At 43.9% G+C, this 16295-nt stretch overlaps 1 protein-coding gene across 1 annotated transcript in view; it reads right to left on the bottom strand.

Annotated features, from left to right (window-relative positions):
* PDE8B (phosphodiesterase 8B) overlaps positions 1-16295 on the bottom strand; it is a gene marked incomplete at its 5' end in the record, with an annotated part of 176056 nt that overhangs the window by 3509 nt on the left and 156252 nt on the right. The window contains 8 exons of the mRNA XM_081090250.1: positions 2039-2206; positions 4096-4216; positions 6229-6446; positions 10578-10776; positions 11635-11770; positions 12424-12469; positions 14656-14820; positions 16168-16244. Coding sequence (XP_080946376.1) covers positions 2039-2206; positions 4096-4216; positions 6229-6446; positions 10578-10776; positions 11635-11770; positions 12424-12469; positions 14656-14820; positions 16168-16244 — 1130 coding nt within the window. The remainder of the gene's footprint in view (positions 1-2038; positions 2207-4095; positions 4217-6228; positions 6447-10577; positions 10777-11634; positions 11771-12423; positions 12470-14655; positions 14821-16167; positions 16245-16295) is intronic.

Below are 16295 nucleotides of genomic sequence, written 5' to 3'. Positions count from 1 at the left end.
TTTCAGATTCGCAGTACACTTCTTTCGGTAACTTTCTTTTTGCCATTTTGGAGTATTATTTTGAAATATCTTAACAAGCGAGAATGCCTAATTACAGTTAAATGTAATTTGTAAAGCTTTATTTGAAATTCTGCGAAGCTTGTCGATTTCTTCACTCTCAAAAGGCGACTGACTCGCCACGGTGTTTTGCATGGCGAGTGTGGAACGACCGCGTTTGTTTATATTGAGTTTCGTCGGGGCAATGTTTTGGTTCGTGACAAGGTCGCTTAGACACTTAAGAGCTTTCAGAGAAATTATGAACTGATACATGAATGAATAGAGTTAAAATTCGTACGGTTCCTTAATGTGGTGGCTGAGAGCAGACATACGACCGGAACGGTAAAAAAGCTTTGGTGGCTGAGAGTAGACAAACGACCGCAAAGGGTTAATCTTTCTAAATTTGGACCTTTGAGTTACATCTTTTTAATACTCTGTGACAAAATACTCTTAAGCCCTTGTGCTGCATTCCACACGTTGCTGGTTGTCTTGTGGGAAAGCATGCATGCAGTCCAGCTGAACCAGCCTTTTTTCCTCAGGGAAAACTATTTTTACTTGAAAGAGTGATTGACAAGCTAGGTTTGTGTACCAGATTTGGGTATTGGTCATGCAGTTCGCCCAAGGTATGTGTAATCTGAGTATTTTGCACATTGGCCTATACGTTTATACGTGTAAGGTCGTAATTCACTGAGCTGAATATTAAGATCCATATTTCCTGGTGATGTGTTGAGTCCGAGGCCAGCTGATCAGAGGCCTCATTTGTAACTTTTGATTTTTAGGTCACATTGGCTTGTGAACAGTAGTACATTCCTTTCTGGGAAAAGGACACCTAAACAAGGAGCTACATTAAAGAACTTTACGTGGTTCTTCCCATTTCCTGCTCACACACGTGAAGAATAGCTGGGAGTAGGTTTCAGGTCCTCTCTGTGGGTCCTGGGAAGCCCGTTAACAACCTCCGACTGGCTGTGGGCTCAGCTTGCTCATTTCAGGTTAGTCGATCCAGCAGCCTTGAAATATCCACTGTTGTTCAAAGATTATTTGGGTGTGTGTTTTTCCCCTCTTCTTTCTGGCAAGCCCAGAACTGCCTGTCCTACTTTTCTTTAATTCAGGGGCTCTCTTCCCAGCCTTGAAGGCTGCAGCTAACTAACTGGGTGCTGGGCTGGCCATTCCCCTCGCTGGCCCTTTGAGATGTCATCAGCTCGTTATTAATAGCTGATGTACCTCAGAGGTACATTGCACCCGTGGAGACCCTCCCCCTGCATTACTTGTAGCTACTAGTGCGTTTGTCTTCCTGCCGCACATATACACACATCAGTCCTCAGAGCCTCTTCTCTGGAAGGTGGCCTGTATTTCAGATGGCATCTTGCAGTCTACTGCTTTCTGGATTTTTCTCTCAATTCTTCTTTGTACTGCCATAGTGAACTAGATATTGCTGCTCTCCTTATGTAAAAATTGTGATTTCCCCCCTCCTTACTAATTTTGCTCATAATGCTTTGTTCTCCCAGAAAGTCCTTTTTATTTCCACATTTCTAAATCCTTAACAACAAAACAGCTCTAACATCATTTCCACAAAGCCCCTCTTTTATCTAGGAAAAAAAACTTTCTGAACTCTCTCAGCACTTAACATAGACCTCCCTTAGGGATTATTTTTTTTAGCTATTGTGTGGACCTACCTATTTCTACATTATGAGCTACCCATGACTTATGTCTGTTTTCCCCATAATGTACCATGGTGATAATAACCTAGTGAATGAATGAATGATTTTCCTAGTTTTTTTGAAAGCTCAGGATCTAACAATTTGAGGATGAAAAGATACTTCCAAAGGCTAAGTTTATTTCTCTTCCACTAGAGAGACTTTGGTTATGACCAGCCACATCAGTCTCTTGGGGGAGCCAGAGCTTCCGTCCAGGGGGAGTCATGTACTAAGTGACAGAATCCCGGGAGTGCTATGCCACCAGACCATTCCAGGAGAGGAAAAGCTTCCCCACAGCGGCCACGTACCTGTGCGAAGTACTCCTCAGAGATCCTCCCGGCCCATTCGATGCACAGGTCCAGGGGGCGGCACGGGTTGGCCACATCGGCACACTTAATCATCATGCGCTTGATCAGGATTTGGTTCTCAGGAAAGTTCTTCCCAATAGGGTTACATTCACAGTCGCTGCCCTCAACCTGGAAAACATTGCCAGATGAGGGTTGGTTCAAGATGATGATGAATCCACTAGGGCACACTGAGGCATGACAGTGACTCAGAGAAGGCAGTTTTCCCATCAGTGATTTTATATATAATACCGATATATTGTTGTTAACCCTCAGGCAACATAAAAACTTAGGAGTTTACAAGGTCAATGTTCCTGTCAACACCCACCTAATACCTCACTTCCATCCACTTCCCAGAGGGGACTGCTATACGCAGTTTTGTTTTTAGTAATTTGGTTTGTAATCTTAAAGGAGAAGAGCTTTTCTCCCACTTTTATCAGGAAATGTGTAAAAGCAAAACTTTGTTTTTTAACACATTAAAGATGGGGGAGTAACACATACTTGTGACCCTTCAGTTATTTCTTCATTTATTTCTAGTTATACCTGCCAGCTCCCTCCCTCCTGTGACCTTCTCTCTCACTCCTACTCACCCACCTCTTCCTACTTTGTTTTTTTCTCTTAGTGGATGTGTCCACGTATGCTTTCCTGGCTGCTCTTCTGACTGGGTAGTACGGAGTGTGAACCATATAAGCTTTGGGGTTTCTAGGAGCAAAAGTTGGCAGGGTAGGAACAGGTATGTTCAGCACGTTTAAAAAGACTGGTCATACATGTCAGTGGTTATGAACTAAGCAGCCAGGTCCATGAGTAGGCTTACATGAATGCAATAACACACCTGTTCTATGCAAAGTCTGGAAGATTGCTATTCTCTACCTTCAAAGACACCATTGAATTGATTGTGTGAAAACAGTTAATTAGCTCTCCAGAGCTCTGCCAAGCTGAAAGACATCATGACATTTAAGGGTTTGTTTTGAGACTGGGCCCATTTAGTAGGCCATCAATGGGCAGAATTATGTTCTGAAGGTTATTGTTTTGATTACTTACCATTGGGAAGATACTGCTTACAATAGTTACTTCAATAAGTAGTAAATCTTACTTGGATAGATGATCTTCCCAACACTAAATTCTATGATTCTCTATAATTTTCTCCCCTAAATCCCCAGATCCTTCCCCCACCCCCATAAGTCCTCTGTGGAAGGAGGGGCCCTGGCAGTGTGCTGTGGAACCCCTGAGAGATGGGACACAGGTGAGGTGGGCACCGTCCCTCCATCCAGGCTGGTTCTGTGATGGGGTCCTACACAGGTAGTCTCCTTACTGATCATCCAGTTACTTTTAAGACGTCCACACTCTATCCACATACACAACCTCTCCCGCTCAACAGGAGTGAGCAAAAAGCTTTTCTAACTTTATGGGCTATGAACAGCTTCATGGTTTCAGAGGGCAGTTTATCTCATTTTAAACAAGAGATGGGAACTTTCTATCCATGTTCCCCAATCTCAAGTTTATAGGGACTTAAACACAGGTCCAAGGTACATCAGTAAATTTTAGAGGAAAAACAACTTAGTCTTTTGTTTGCAACTAGTCACTCCCAATCAGTACCTATAGTCTTTAGGTACTGATATGCTTTTAATGCAAACCAGCAGGAATACAGATCTTTACAACACCTGACACTGAGGTCTAACAGCTCAAAGAACAGAATTAGAAAGGGCGTGGATCTCTTAAATAGCACCGTTTATGCTGGTGTGCTGCTGGCAGGCTCCTTCCATCCTATTCTTTGGGTCTACCTCCTTTTGTCACCACTGGTTTTATCCAGGGCCTTTCCTTCAAGGAGCTCGGAATTGCTGTGGACACTGTCAATCTATTCTTGACCCCGAGGAAAACAAGTGGCCAGTACTTTCAGCTCTTTCTTACCAACTTCAAGCAAATAACCACCTTGCATTCAAGAGAGAGAAAATGCTTTGAGGCCAGAGTAGGCTCTAGTAGAAATATACTCTGATGTATCTTATTACATGAGAAATGCTTACCTCAGCTGCCATTGGCTTGTTGATGCTGTTCACAAATTTGTTCACATGTTCAAAGTGTTTTGTCATCTCTGTTGCTAAAACCATGTCAATAATCGCCTGGCGCAGTGTTCGATAATGGTTCCTAAAATAACCAGAAGACAGAGAGCCCTGTTCACATCATGTCCCAAATTAGAACTGTTCTGCTACAGTTTCACCTCACTTCCCACAATCTAGGAGGGAGCTGGGCACAGAGTTAAGAAATGACTGCAAATCACAAAATAGTTCACCTGCTCATCTTCCCATGAAACCAGGACTTGTTGACACTATTCCATTTTCCCCAATGATAGTTGACCCTCATATGATTTGGGAATATATATATACCTGTCCCATGGTAGACACCTATTTTACAAGGTAATTCCTTTGTACCTTCTCTTGGCAACATCAAAACAGTGAGGCTGAGGTGGAAGGAAATGACAAGTTCCTTCCCTACAAGGCTGGTATAGCACCTGATGAGCTGCCCTACGGCATGCAGTGCAGACATCATGATTCTTAGCATAGAGCAGTGGTTCTCAACCTTCTGGCCCTTTAAATACAGTTCCTCGTGTTGTGACCCAACCATAAAATTATTTTCGTTACTACTTCATAACTGTAATGTTGCTACTGTTATGAATCGTAATGTAAATATCTGATATGCAGGATGGTCTTAGGCGACCCCTGTGAAAGGGTCGTTCGACCGCCAAAGGGGTCATGACCCACAGGTTGAGAACCGCTTGCATAGAGAATGGTTAGTGGGCTTTGGTCCAGTCCAAAATGTCCACACTTCAGAAATGTCCCTGGGTTCAAACAGCCCATACATGTTTTATTGGTCTAATAATTGTGTACTGGCTGTATTGCCAATAATGACCTTTCTTGCACCGGTAGCCTAGCTGGTCATGACACATAGGATTAGGTAGATGGGTTGGAGTTCGAATATTACAGGAGAGCAGGATCTATATTAGCTATTCGCATTGTGGACAGGACCAAGTTTCAAGGACCTTTTGGTGAGGATCACATATCACAGTGAATGTCTTCGACAGGACCAAATGCCCTGCAAGACTGAATTGTTATTTCTTTCTGTGATGGCATTTTAAGAAGGTTTTCTCATTAATAAGTAATCCTCTAAATTACAATTAGAAGTTACAATGGATGGAGCAGCAATCCTGTCCCAGATTACTGTCCAGTTCTTTTCATCTCACAGCTGAATAAAATTGGCTATTGGAAAGAATTCTTTCTGTGAAAGTTTTAAAAACAACCCTTGAGACTGATGAGTGGGCTTGAGGCCTAAGTGAGCTCTGTGCTCTCTGTACACGGCCCTCTCCCAGGAGCCTGCTCCCCAGCCTGGCTGGTGTTCTGTGAGAAATAAACAGAGCCTGACTGCAGGGTGTGGCAGGCAGGAGAAACTGCTCCTATCTGTTCACACCTGGCCAACTCTCCCCCGAAGAGAGGACAACCATTAGGGGGAAACCTGTCCAGTGCTTGGGCTCCAGCAGCCCTGCTGGGACCTGTTGATACTGTCTCCTCATGAGTTAGGATTTTAAGTGGCCAAAAATTGAGCTAGGGAAAGACAGGGAAGGATACATTTTCCTTGAGTTACACAAAAGACAGATGTCCTCCTGCAAGAGTAAAAATATCTATTATAGTTATTAGTACTGTAGTCAATATTCATAGAGTTGCTCTGTATAAAACACTTTCATGAACTCATTGAAGACCAAATGAGATTTAAAAAAGATGAAAGAAGCCTGAAAAGTACAGTTAAGTTTATAAGGGCAAGGTTATTATTTTACTATCCGACACAATGGTACAAAGTATTCTCACTTCCCCTTCTCCTTCCAGTGATTCTCAACCTTCCTAATGCCGCGGCCCTTTAATACAGTTCCTCATGTTGTGGTGCCCCCCAACCATAAAATTATTTTCGTTGCTACTTCATAACTGTAATTTTGCTACTGTTATGAATCGTAATGTAAATATCTGATATGCTATATGTGTTTTCCAATGGTCGCGACCCACAGGTTGAGAACCGCTGCAGGAGAACACTAAATACTTGCAGAAGTTAGGGAAGCTGAGTATCCTACTTACACTTCACAAGCCTGAGCATAGGAGCCCAGTACAACCGACCTGTCAATGTTCTTGAAGATGTTGCATTTGCTGTCCTTGACTGTCAGCTGGAAGGCCAGGGCTGTGTGGTGACTCTCCAAGACGGCCGTGTCATTGTAGAGCACAGCAAGTTCACTGCCTGCGTTGCAGAGGAAAGAGTTGGTTCTTCCTGGGTGGTCCACATCATGGACTGTGGCAGCAATCAGCGCTGCCACCTCATCCAGCTGGTCCAGACTTCCCTGGGGTGAGGGAGGCAACGTTGAGTATTACCTACTGGATGTAGGGGACTTTTACTCATCCTTGTCTCTTGGGTGGGGCAGACTTGGGGAGTTGGGATTATAAAAATGTTCTCCCCAGTCCACTAAGCCTTCTCTGACTTCCTCGAAGCTGAGAGGCTGTCTAGCACACATTGCATCACTTTGCTGTGCTGTGAATTATCTGGAGGGATAAAATGGATACCTAACCCCCCACCCCCGCCCCGAATCCAGGAAGAAGCCAAATAGGCCTTTTCAATGCCTGCCATGTGGTATTGCCATGATTCTCTCCCAGGGGTGGCAGAGCAGAACGTGGCCTATAACCACAAATATTACTCATTTTATTTGCATGCTTCTGAAAAGAGTGAGAGTGTGGCAGTAAATGGCACAGATACAACACAACTCCACACAAAGGTAAAAGGATTAGAACCAAGCAGTACAAGATCAAGAGTGAGCAGAATTTTCCCAGGAAAATGAGGTGAAGGGGGTTCTTGCTATTAAGGACAAGATTCAGCTCTGGGCTAGCAGGTGGTAAAGGCAAAAAGGGTAGCCCTCTTTCTAAAGCTCTCATTATAAAAGAACACAAAGCAGAGATCAGGGGATACAAATGCTTTCTCAGTTCACAGCTTTAGGAAGGAGTTATCAAATGGGCTACTGTTACATAAGACACTGTCCTTTATGAATTCATTCATTTGATAATCACTTATTGGGTGCTGACTGGGTGCCCAGCTGCCATGCAGAGGGCTGGAGCTACAGTGATGAATTGTACTGGCATCGTCTCTGCACTAATGGAGTTGATAATTTATTGGGGGAGACACAAATTAGTAAAACAAAAATAAAACAAAAAAAACCCACACCAATAAAAGTAACCTACTGTGAGATGTGCTAAGAAGGGAGTTAGAAGCTTTGAGAGTATAACCATGAGGCCTGGACTAGTTTAGGGCAGCGCTGTCCATTCAGCTTTCTGTGGTGATGGGAATGTTTATGTCTGCACTGCCCAGTACAGTAACCCCTATTCACATGTAGCTACTGGACACTTGAAATGTGACAGTGTAACTGAAGAACTGAATTTTTCATTTTATTTAATTTTCAGTTAGATGTAACTAGCCACATGTAGCTAATGGCTACATGTCCAGCAGGTAGGCAGAGATGGCTTCACTAAGGAAGTGACTTTTATGCTGAAGCCTGAAGGATAAGCAGGAATTACCTAGCTAGTGGTCCGCAAACTGCGGCCGCTTGAGTGTGGCTCTTCCACAAAATACCATGTGCAGGCGCGCACGTACAGTGCGATTGAAACTTTGTGGCCACACTCAAGGGGCCAACGAGCCGTATGTGGCTCGTGAGCTGCAGTTGGCCGACCACTGACCTAGGCAGATGTGTCAAGGGAGAGCCTGCCAGGCAAGAAACAACAGCCTACATGATACTCCTGAGGTGAAACAGAGCATCATTGAAGGGTAGTGAATGAGGAGAAAGCGATCCCCAAGATGAGGCTGGAGGGGTGGGCATATTTGCTATTCCCAAGTTGCTCTCAGGCTGTGGGAGGAAAAACTGATACTAACAGGTAAGGAATAATGGGTCTGAAGCTCAGACCTGAAACCTTTTTTGAAGCTCTCCCCACTGGAAGGGAGCCATTTCCATCTCCAATCCTGATTTGGAGCTAGTGGGCAATCTTGGCTTGGCCCCAGTCCACACAAGCAGGTTTCCTGAGCAGGGACAGCAGTCCATGCTATTCTGTTAAGCTCTTCTCAGAGAGTGATTCTGTAATGCTCAGAGCAAGCAAACATGGCCCCATTTTGCTGCTGGTCAGGAAAGGCCATGGTCACCTGCAGGTGCAGGCATGACCCAGAGCTGCCCCCACATGGGCTCCACTCTTACCGATTCTACCTGTGCAGTGGGACCCATGGGTCCTCAGCTAGTGCTCCTGGAGTAGGTTCAATCTTGCTTACAATCTAGGGCTAATTTTAAAATGCTTCAATGAAATAGATTCATGGAACTGGAGTAGACAACACAAAAAGCATCAGATGAGACGTGCCTTTTCTTCCAGCTCATGCTGACCTAGATCTGGTACTTTTATGAAGGTACCAATAGGAGGCCATGCCCTGCAGTATTGGTGGGCACTGTCTAATCATGCAATGTCTGATAAGAAATGGGGGAGACAGGGAAGGCAATCTGGGCCTGCTCACGAGCATGTGGGAGAAGCAAGGCCCTTCCTAGGGGAGGAGGACACTCTGCAGGAGAAAATTTCCCCACCGAACTCTGGGAGGCACAGACATTTCTGCATATTTTACCCCTTGGACTAGCAGGAGATGAACTGGATCATACTCAGGCAGATTGGCCAGACTGGACTCCCTTTCAGATCGGCCTCTGAACAGCTCCTTGTCTGCAGTTACTCATTCACACAGAAGACCAAAAGGGTCATGGTTATCCGACTCGCACTGCAGTGTTCCAGGGAACTGGTAAGTGGGGAGCAGACAGGGCCCATCGCAAACTGAAGGGCATATCTATGGCGGGGCTGAGGATGTGGCGGGGCTCAGCTATGTAACAGAGACATTAAGAACTTTAGCCTTAAGGTATACAGAAATTAGGAGTAACAGATGACATGGGAATTTGGTAAAAACATTTTTTCCTGACTCTTCATCAGTGGCACCAGGTCAGGTGGAAAAGGCCTCAGGGAAAAATCTCACTTGAAGTTCCTCACATGGACTAACCAGTGGGCTGCTGACTCAGCTTCTGTACTCAGGAGCCCCTTCGAGCCCAATTCTCCAAGGTTCCTAAATTCTGATTCTCTGGCATGGGTGACAGAGTGGGAAAATGTCTTTTGAATTGTAAGAGTATTACTAGTCTTAGACTTGTTTCTATTGCTATTTGAGAAATTCAACTAGAGTCTGAATGCATTAGCAGAACTCTCAATGTAAACAAAAATTCTTATTTTAGGGGAGGGAGATAATAAAGTGACTAAGCATTACCTAATTTATCAAGCATTTAATCTGTATTTTTCTAGAGTGGTTCTGCTTAAGTGAGGTTCATCTTTAACTCAAGACTGCAGTAGCTATAGATCACTTGGTTTTGGAGTTATGCCTTAGCCCTGTCCTCAGTTGGCAGTGGGGACCTCAGCTGTACAATATCCATGCAGTGTAAAACTGAGAACGAGAACCTGGAGTGGGAATCTGGAGGTGTCTTAGGTCCTCAAAGGTGCTATGGAAACACAGGCCCATATCACCTCTGATCACACATTTAGAATTTCTAAAGTAGGAGACAAAATCTTCAAAAGCTTCATTCTTGAAACACATTCTTTACGTTCTTGCTGATGAAAGTGAATACCAGCATTTGGCAAAATAGAAAAAAAGTACCCCTGTCTCCATTTTGGTGCCATTCCTGTTCCCTCTACCTGTCTCACTACATGCTTTTCCTTAAGTACCAGGCCTTTAAGCTTATATATATCTATATATAATGTCAGGCATTTGCAGATTGATACGAATTTCAGTCTCTATACAGCACTTCTACCAGGGGTATCTACAGTCTAAGCTTCAGTTTTAGCAAAGGAATTACAAGCTTCATTGTGCCAATGGTGACAGGAAGTGGGGAAGATGGGGCTCTCTTGCCCATATGTATACATGGGGTATACATATCGCTACCCTACACATCAGCACCTGTACATGACAGTACTGGTTTCTAAATAAGACAAGGGGACATGGAACTCTGTCAGAGTTACACACAGTTATTAATATAAGATATACACAATCATTCCTACACAACACACACATATGTATGCAAATGTGCAGTGCTGAAAGAACTCATCACCATCTGGATTATAATTTACCAATGGCCAAATTCTGATCCTAAAAGTTAACCACTAGACCTAGTAACCATTTGTTATAATAATTAAATCTTGTCCTCTAAGTAAGTATCACAAAGTAAACACTTGGAGAATGGGTTCATAGATCAGCTAGGCCTTTAGAGGACTCAATAGTGGCATAAATAGTTACTTTAGGCATTCGGGGTAGGGGAGGGCTAGGAGAAAAGGCTACGTCTTTATAACACCAAATGACCAATTTTGTAGCAAAAGAAAAAAAAATTGTCTAGGTAAGTAACTAGATCATGATATCAAAGTTCTACCTTCACTCTCTCCTTTCCCAGGAAGAAGGCGGTGGCGTGCAGGACATCCGCGGCATGGGTGGAGTTGTGGTAAGCATTGGAGGAGTGGTAGTTGGCTTCAATCACTTGGAGCCAGGCCCGAAGAGTTGTTTCAGAACAGCGTAAAAATTCACATACTCCAAACCGGGAAAAGACCTTTAAGCCCAAGTAAACCAATGGCCTGGAAAACAGGAAGACAAACCCTGATTCGTTGTATTCATTGGTCCAGAAACTGCTTGCGTTGATGATGCTGAGAAATGGAGGCATTTTTCTTCTGATGCTTATTACACATGCATTGGGGTGTAAACACATCTCCTCCTCACTGGCCACTTCTTGCAACTATGTGCCTCAACAGTGGTCAATCTGAATGACTTCCAGATTATCTCTAAGTCATAAACTCTTCAGTGGATCTGACAGCCAAGAAAGGCTCCTGGTACCTCCTCCCCATCTCCACTTCCACATCAGCTCTGTACTTCCTTTGTGTCCCCTGAGGCAGTGACTGAGCCTAAGAACAAGAGGAATGGCTTGTGTGGTCTCAGCGAAGTTCTATCGTATGTTACTTATTTACAGGTGCGAGGCATTCACATCCTACTAGACTAACCCCTGGAGGAAATAGCCCCCTACTACAGAAGAGGACTTTGAGTCATCTAACCCTTGCCCTGCCTATAGGACAAATAAAAAGAAAAGTCTCCAGTACCCTCCAACTCATTTTGTAAGGTGGGGCTTCAACAAGTCTGGGGCTGAGAATACTTGGAGCTCTTACCTCTTTAGCACAAAGGAATGACCTGCATAGATGTGAAAAGGACTCAGCATTTCCTCATCCTAGGTCATCACCAGGCTGATCCCACACCTCACCCACTAATTCTCTCCATAAAGGAGCACAGTCAGGGGCCATGGTCTCCTCTCTGCGATACCCCTCCAGCACAGCATGAAAGGAACAGCCTCTCTGCAAGGGCTCATGTCTCCCTCAAAGTTTCCAACGTGGAGTCTTGAGCTTGGCCATCAGTCTTCTCTGCCAGCAGCCAGAGAAGCTACATACCTTTTATGTGTAACAGCTTCCAACTCAAAGATGTTGAACTCCCAACTTTCCTCATTATCAAGTAATTGAGCGATACAAGGGGGGACATCATTGATGGTTATTGGCATTGCAAGATGACTGTGACTCTGGTGCACATCTGAGCAAACAGATGGGGGGGGGGGGTGCGGAAAGAGGGTTAATTGTGGAATCCTGGGTGCCCTTGAGCATCTGTCATCTTCATCTGCTACTACAAAGAGAAAGTCTTGAACTCTAAGGGTGGGAGGATGTTCACTTCAGGGCTCTTCTCTTAGATTACTAAATTCCAAGGCCCCCAAACAGAAAAACAATTCATTTTAACAGTCTGTTTAAACATATAGAAATGTCCAATCCTTATTCTGACAGTGTTCAGATAAGTAATTTTAATTATGAGACCTGGTATCAAATGTAGAACATAGAAATGCTTAAACTGCAATGAGACCAATAGGAAGTAACACCAAGATTCTCCCCCACCCAAATAACCACAACACTGGGACTGCACAGGCTAGAGCAGCCGTGGGCAAACTATGGCCCACGGGCCGGATCCAGCCCGTTTGAAATGAATAAAACTAAAAAAAAAAAAAAGACCGTACCCTTTTATGTAATGATGTTTACTTTGAATTTATATTAGTTCACACAAACACTCCACCCATGCTTTTGTTCCGGCCCTCCGGTCCAGTTTAAGAACCCATTGTGGCCCTCAGAGTCAAAAAGTTTGCCCACCCCTGGGCTAGAGACAGGTTATAAGTAACAAATGGTTCTATGGCAACTTACTCTTAGTGAACACATACTCGTTTCCTGACAACCTTCTCAGGCCATCCTGGAATAAAGCAAGGTGCTATTAGAAGCATGTTGTATATGCCGGCATTATTTTCTCATTTCTTTTATTAGCCAAAGAGATTTAAATAATGAGTAACCCAGTCAATCTGGAACTCCCAAGTTGAAGCTCGAAACTAAATCAGAACAATAGCTACAAGACACAGGATATTCTCCCTTCATGGCTCTTAGCCTCAGGAGGTGGAGAATTGAGAATAAAATGGAAATGACTGCATTCTGTCTCACACCTGGGCTGTGAGTTGGCTTATTCTCATGCCATCTTTCTCTTCTGGCATTTTGAAGCCACATTTGTGAAATCACGGAAGTGAACTTGCTTTGGTTTGGATGCATTTGATTTTGAAGGGACCCTCCTTACTCTCATAGGGACTGTGTTATTTGATTTACTTCTTAGGGAGCCAAAGCCATGGGCCACATTTGGGAATTCCTTAATGTAAAGCCTTAAAAAGCTTGAGCTAATTTTTGACTAATATCTGAATTAATTTTTTCCAACTGCATTTTCTATTTAGCAACATGAGCATTGTTGCTAACTTTTAAAAGTTTCTAGATTGAGATCTTTGAAGAGACAGTGTAGGGCAGTGATGGCAAACCTTTTGAGCTCGGCGTGTCAGCATTTTGAAAAACCCTAACTTAATTCTGGTGCCGTTTCACATATAGAAATTTTTTGATATTTGCAACCATAGTAAAACAAAGACATATTTTTGATATTTATTTTATATATTTAAATGCTATTTAACAAAGAAAAATCAACCAAAAAAATGAGTTCACGTGTCACCTCTGACACATGTGTCATAGGTTCGCCATCACTGGCATAGGGAGTGGGCAGGATTCCAATGTTCGGCCTTTACTAGGCTCCTGGACTTGAACTAGTTCCAGATGTTCTTGCATCTCAGTTTCCTTCCCTTCATCTTCTATCCAAGTACCTAATTTTTTAGCTCCTTTATATTTGTTTGTATAATTTATAATTGTTTGTCATCCCTAGAAAGTGTGTGCTAAGGTTTAAAATGTCAATGAAGGGCTCCCCTGAAGTCACACCTTGGATCTTTAGGCCAAGAGTTTAATTTTTTACAAATGAATAAAAGAGAAGTTACAATGGCCCCTCCTCTAAGACAGATATCACAGGGAATTCCTCTGTTTCTTCTTTGCCTTTGTTTCTCCTCTTCCCTAATGCTTCATAAAAAGAGGTGGAATCCTGCACTGGTTCCTCACAGCATTACCTGGAGAGGAGCCCTAAGATGGTATGGCAGCAGTGGGAATCCTTTGGACTTGAACTGTAGGGGCCACCCTCCTGAAAGACCCTGGCTGCCCTCTCTAACTGAAGTCTGCTCTGCACTGGGATGGGGCAACAAAGGCCAGCCCTGGGGCAGGGAAGTAGTAATTAGGAGATTGCTCAGACTGCAGGCTCATCAGAGATTTTTAGTTGGAACAAGAAGAATGGGTTAGAAAGCTAGTCAATGCTCAGCCTTTAAAATAAAACTCATCGATGACCCTTGGACTTTGTTTTTCTCCCAAAGGATTCTTCCAGCTCCCACCTCTGATAAGAAGCACAGACGAATAATTTGAATTTTCTTCACTTGCTGATAGATGATTATGGCCAAATAGATCATAGCAAAACAGGATGAGTCTTTTGAAATCAGCTACTATGGTGGTGGTGGTGTGCTGGCAGGGGAGGCTCCTCCCCTCCCCACCAAACCAGAGCAGCTTCCTCTGCTCTATCCGATTATAGAGGGAACTTCTATAGAAGCTTTTATTGAAAGAAATGGTTCCACAGCTAAGATTCTGGAAACTAGTGCTGTAGTCTAAGTACAAACCCTTTCATTTACATAGATAAAGAACCTGAGATCCAAGGAGACTGGCCATAACCTCAACTGAATACCGTGCCAGGTCAAGGGAAGAAAGACAAGGGCCATGCATATCAACCAACTGCCTAGGATCGCCTTTGTATATTAGGAATGCTGAAGGACTATCTCCCCTGCTGTGGTCAGTCAGCTTTGCAAAGCTCCTACAGAAAGATAAATGCAAGATTCCTTAACTAATGCCAACCACAGAAATTTTGATGCAGATGCTCCTGGTTTGTCCATACAACAGGTATAAGTACTCTGCAAGTATAGGTAACAATACATGCTGCATGTAGCTGAGCACATTAATCTCTGGTTTATCCTCATCACTCACAGTCATCAGGCCTCCAACGAGATCACTGGTGTGAGGATCTTCGTCTTTGGTGCCCAGCTGTGGGGAGTACAGTTCTGTGGTCCGTAAAATTTCTAAAACTCTGTCCAAGGCTTCTGCTACTGTAACAGGGCTGTTTTCTTGGGCTGCATTAATTATATTTATAACCTAAGGAAGTAAGGAAAGAAAAAATTTGAGGTCATTGGGATTCAACTTCCCATATACCTGGAATCCAAAAGAAATCAGATGATGACACATTGTTTTGAGTGACTGGTGCCTCCACGCCACCACTCCCTTCTTATTGAGGAATGCTGCTCACCCCACCCCTTTTGGCATCTCTCCCACCTCACTGACCGCATTTCTGCAGGCTCCTTTGCTGGTCGTTCTCCTCCAGCTCCCTTACAGGGTGGAGTTCCTTAGGGGTTGATGCTGGGCCTTTCTCTTACTCTACAGGCCTCCAGAGATGAGCTCTCATTTCCATGACTTTGGACACATCATCCATATGCCAAGGGCTCTCAAATTTACATCCCAGCTCTGAACTCTTTTTGACCTTTAGACTTGTGTATTCAATTGCCTACCTGACAAATCCATGGGAGTACCTTACATGTCCAAAACCAAACTCATTCTTCTCTCCCCAAAGCAAGCAAGTAAACAAACAAACAAAAACAAGACACGGAGCTTTGCTCCATTCTCTGGCTTCCACACTGCAGTAGAAAACCACTCCTGTCCACCCTGTGCTCAAATTAAAAGTCTAAGAGGCTCTGGTTTCCATATCATGCAACTTAACCTCCCCACCCTGACAATATAATTAATCACCAAGTCAAACTGATTCTACCCCTAAATATTCCCTAATCTGTTATAATCCTAGCACAGCTAATACCATTTCTTGCCTGAAATTCTGGAAAAGCCCCCTAACTGGCTGCTTTTATTCCACGCTTGCCATTTCCAATCCATTCTCTGCGTATCTGATCATGTCACTCCCTGCTTTAAACTCTTCAGTGGTTCTCACTGCACCAAAACGGAAATATAAACTCCTTATGGCCCACCTGGCCAGAATGAACTGAGCCCTGCCAAGCTCCATGTCACCATCTCTTCCCTCCGCTCTCCAGATCCAGCCACTTGACTTTCCTTCAGGTCCTCAACTGCTCTGGTCCCCCTTCTCACCCCAGGCTTCACCCTCTGCTGTGTCTGCTGCCTCGAATCCTCTTCTCCCTTCTCGTCTTCTATGTCTTTGCATGCCTCAGGTCTCACATCAAACATTACTTCCTCTACAAACAGACCCTTCCTGATCACCCCTCTCACCACCCAAAATAGGGCCCTAATCTAATTTCCTCTTAAACTGTTTTCCTTTACAGCAATTTTTGTAGTTTACAACTATATTTATTTATTGTGTTTAATATCTATTTTCTCTACTAGACTGTAAATTCTATGATATCGTGGTATGTCATTCATTTAATCTCCAAAACAGCCCAGTGCTGGGTGACCCTGACTGTAGAGACAGCAGCTGCCACTCACCTTTGTGATGGGGGCCTCGATGGTCATGGAATGGATCCTTGCCATGGATGGATAGCGACGGTTTTGCAGGCTTGGCGCTGGGGAAAAGTCAAGAAAGTTGTGTCTGGTATTGGTGCTCAACTTGGCTG

The sequence above is a fragment of the Myotis nattereri genome (assembly GCF_964212035.1).
Source record: "Myotis nattereri genome assembly, chromosome: 4".
Classification (NCBI taxonomy): domain Eukaryota; kingdom Metazoa; phylum Chordata; class Mammalia; order Chiroptera; family Vespertilionidae; genus Myotis; species Myotis nattereri.
This window is presented reverse-complemented; position numbering and strand designations above follow the sequence as displayed.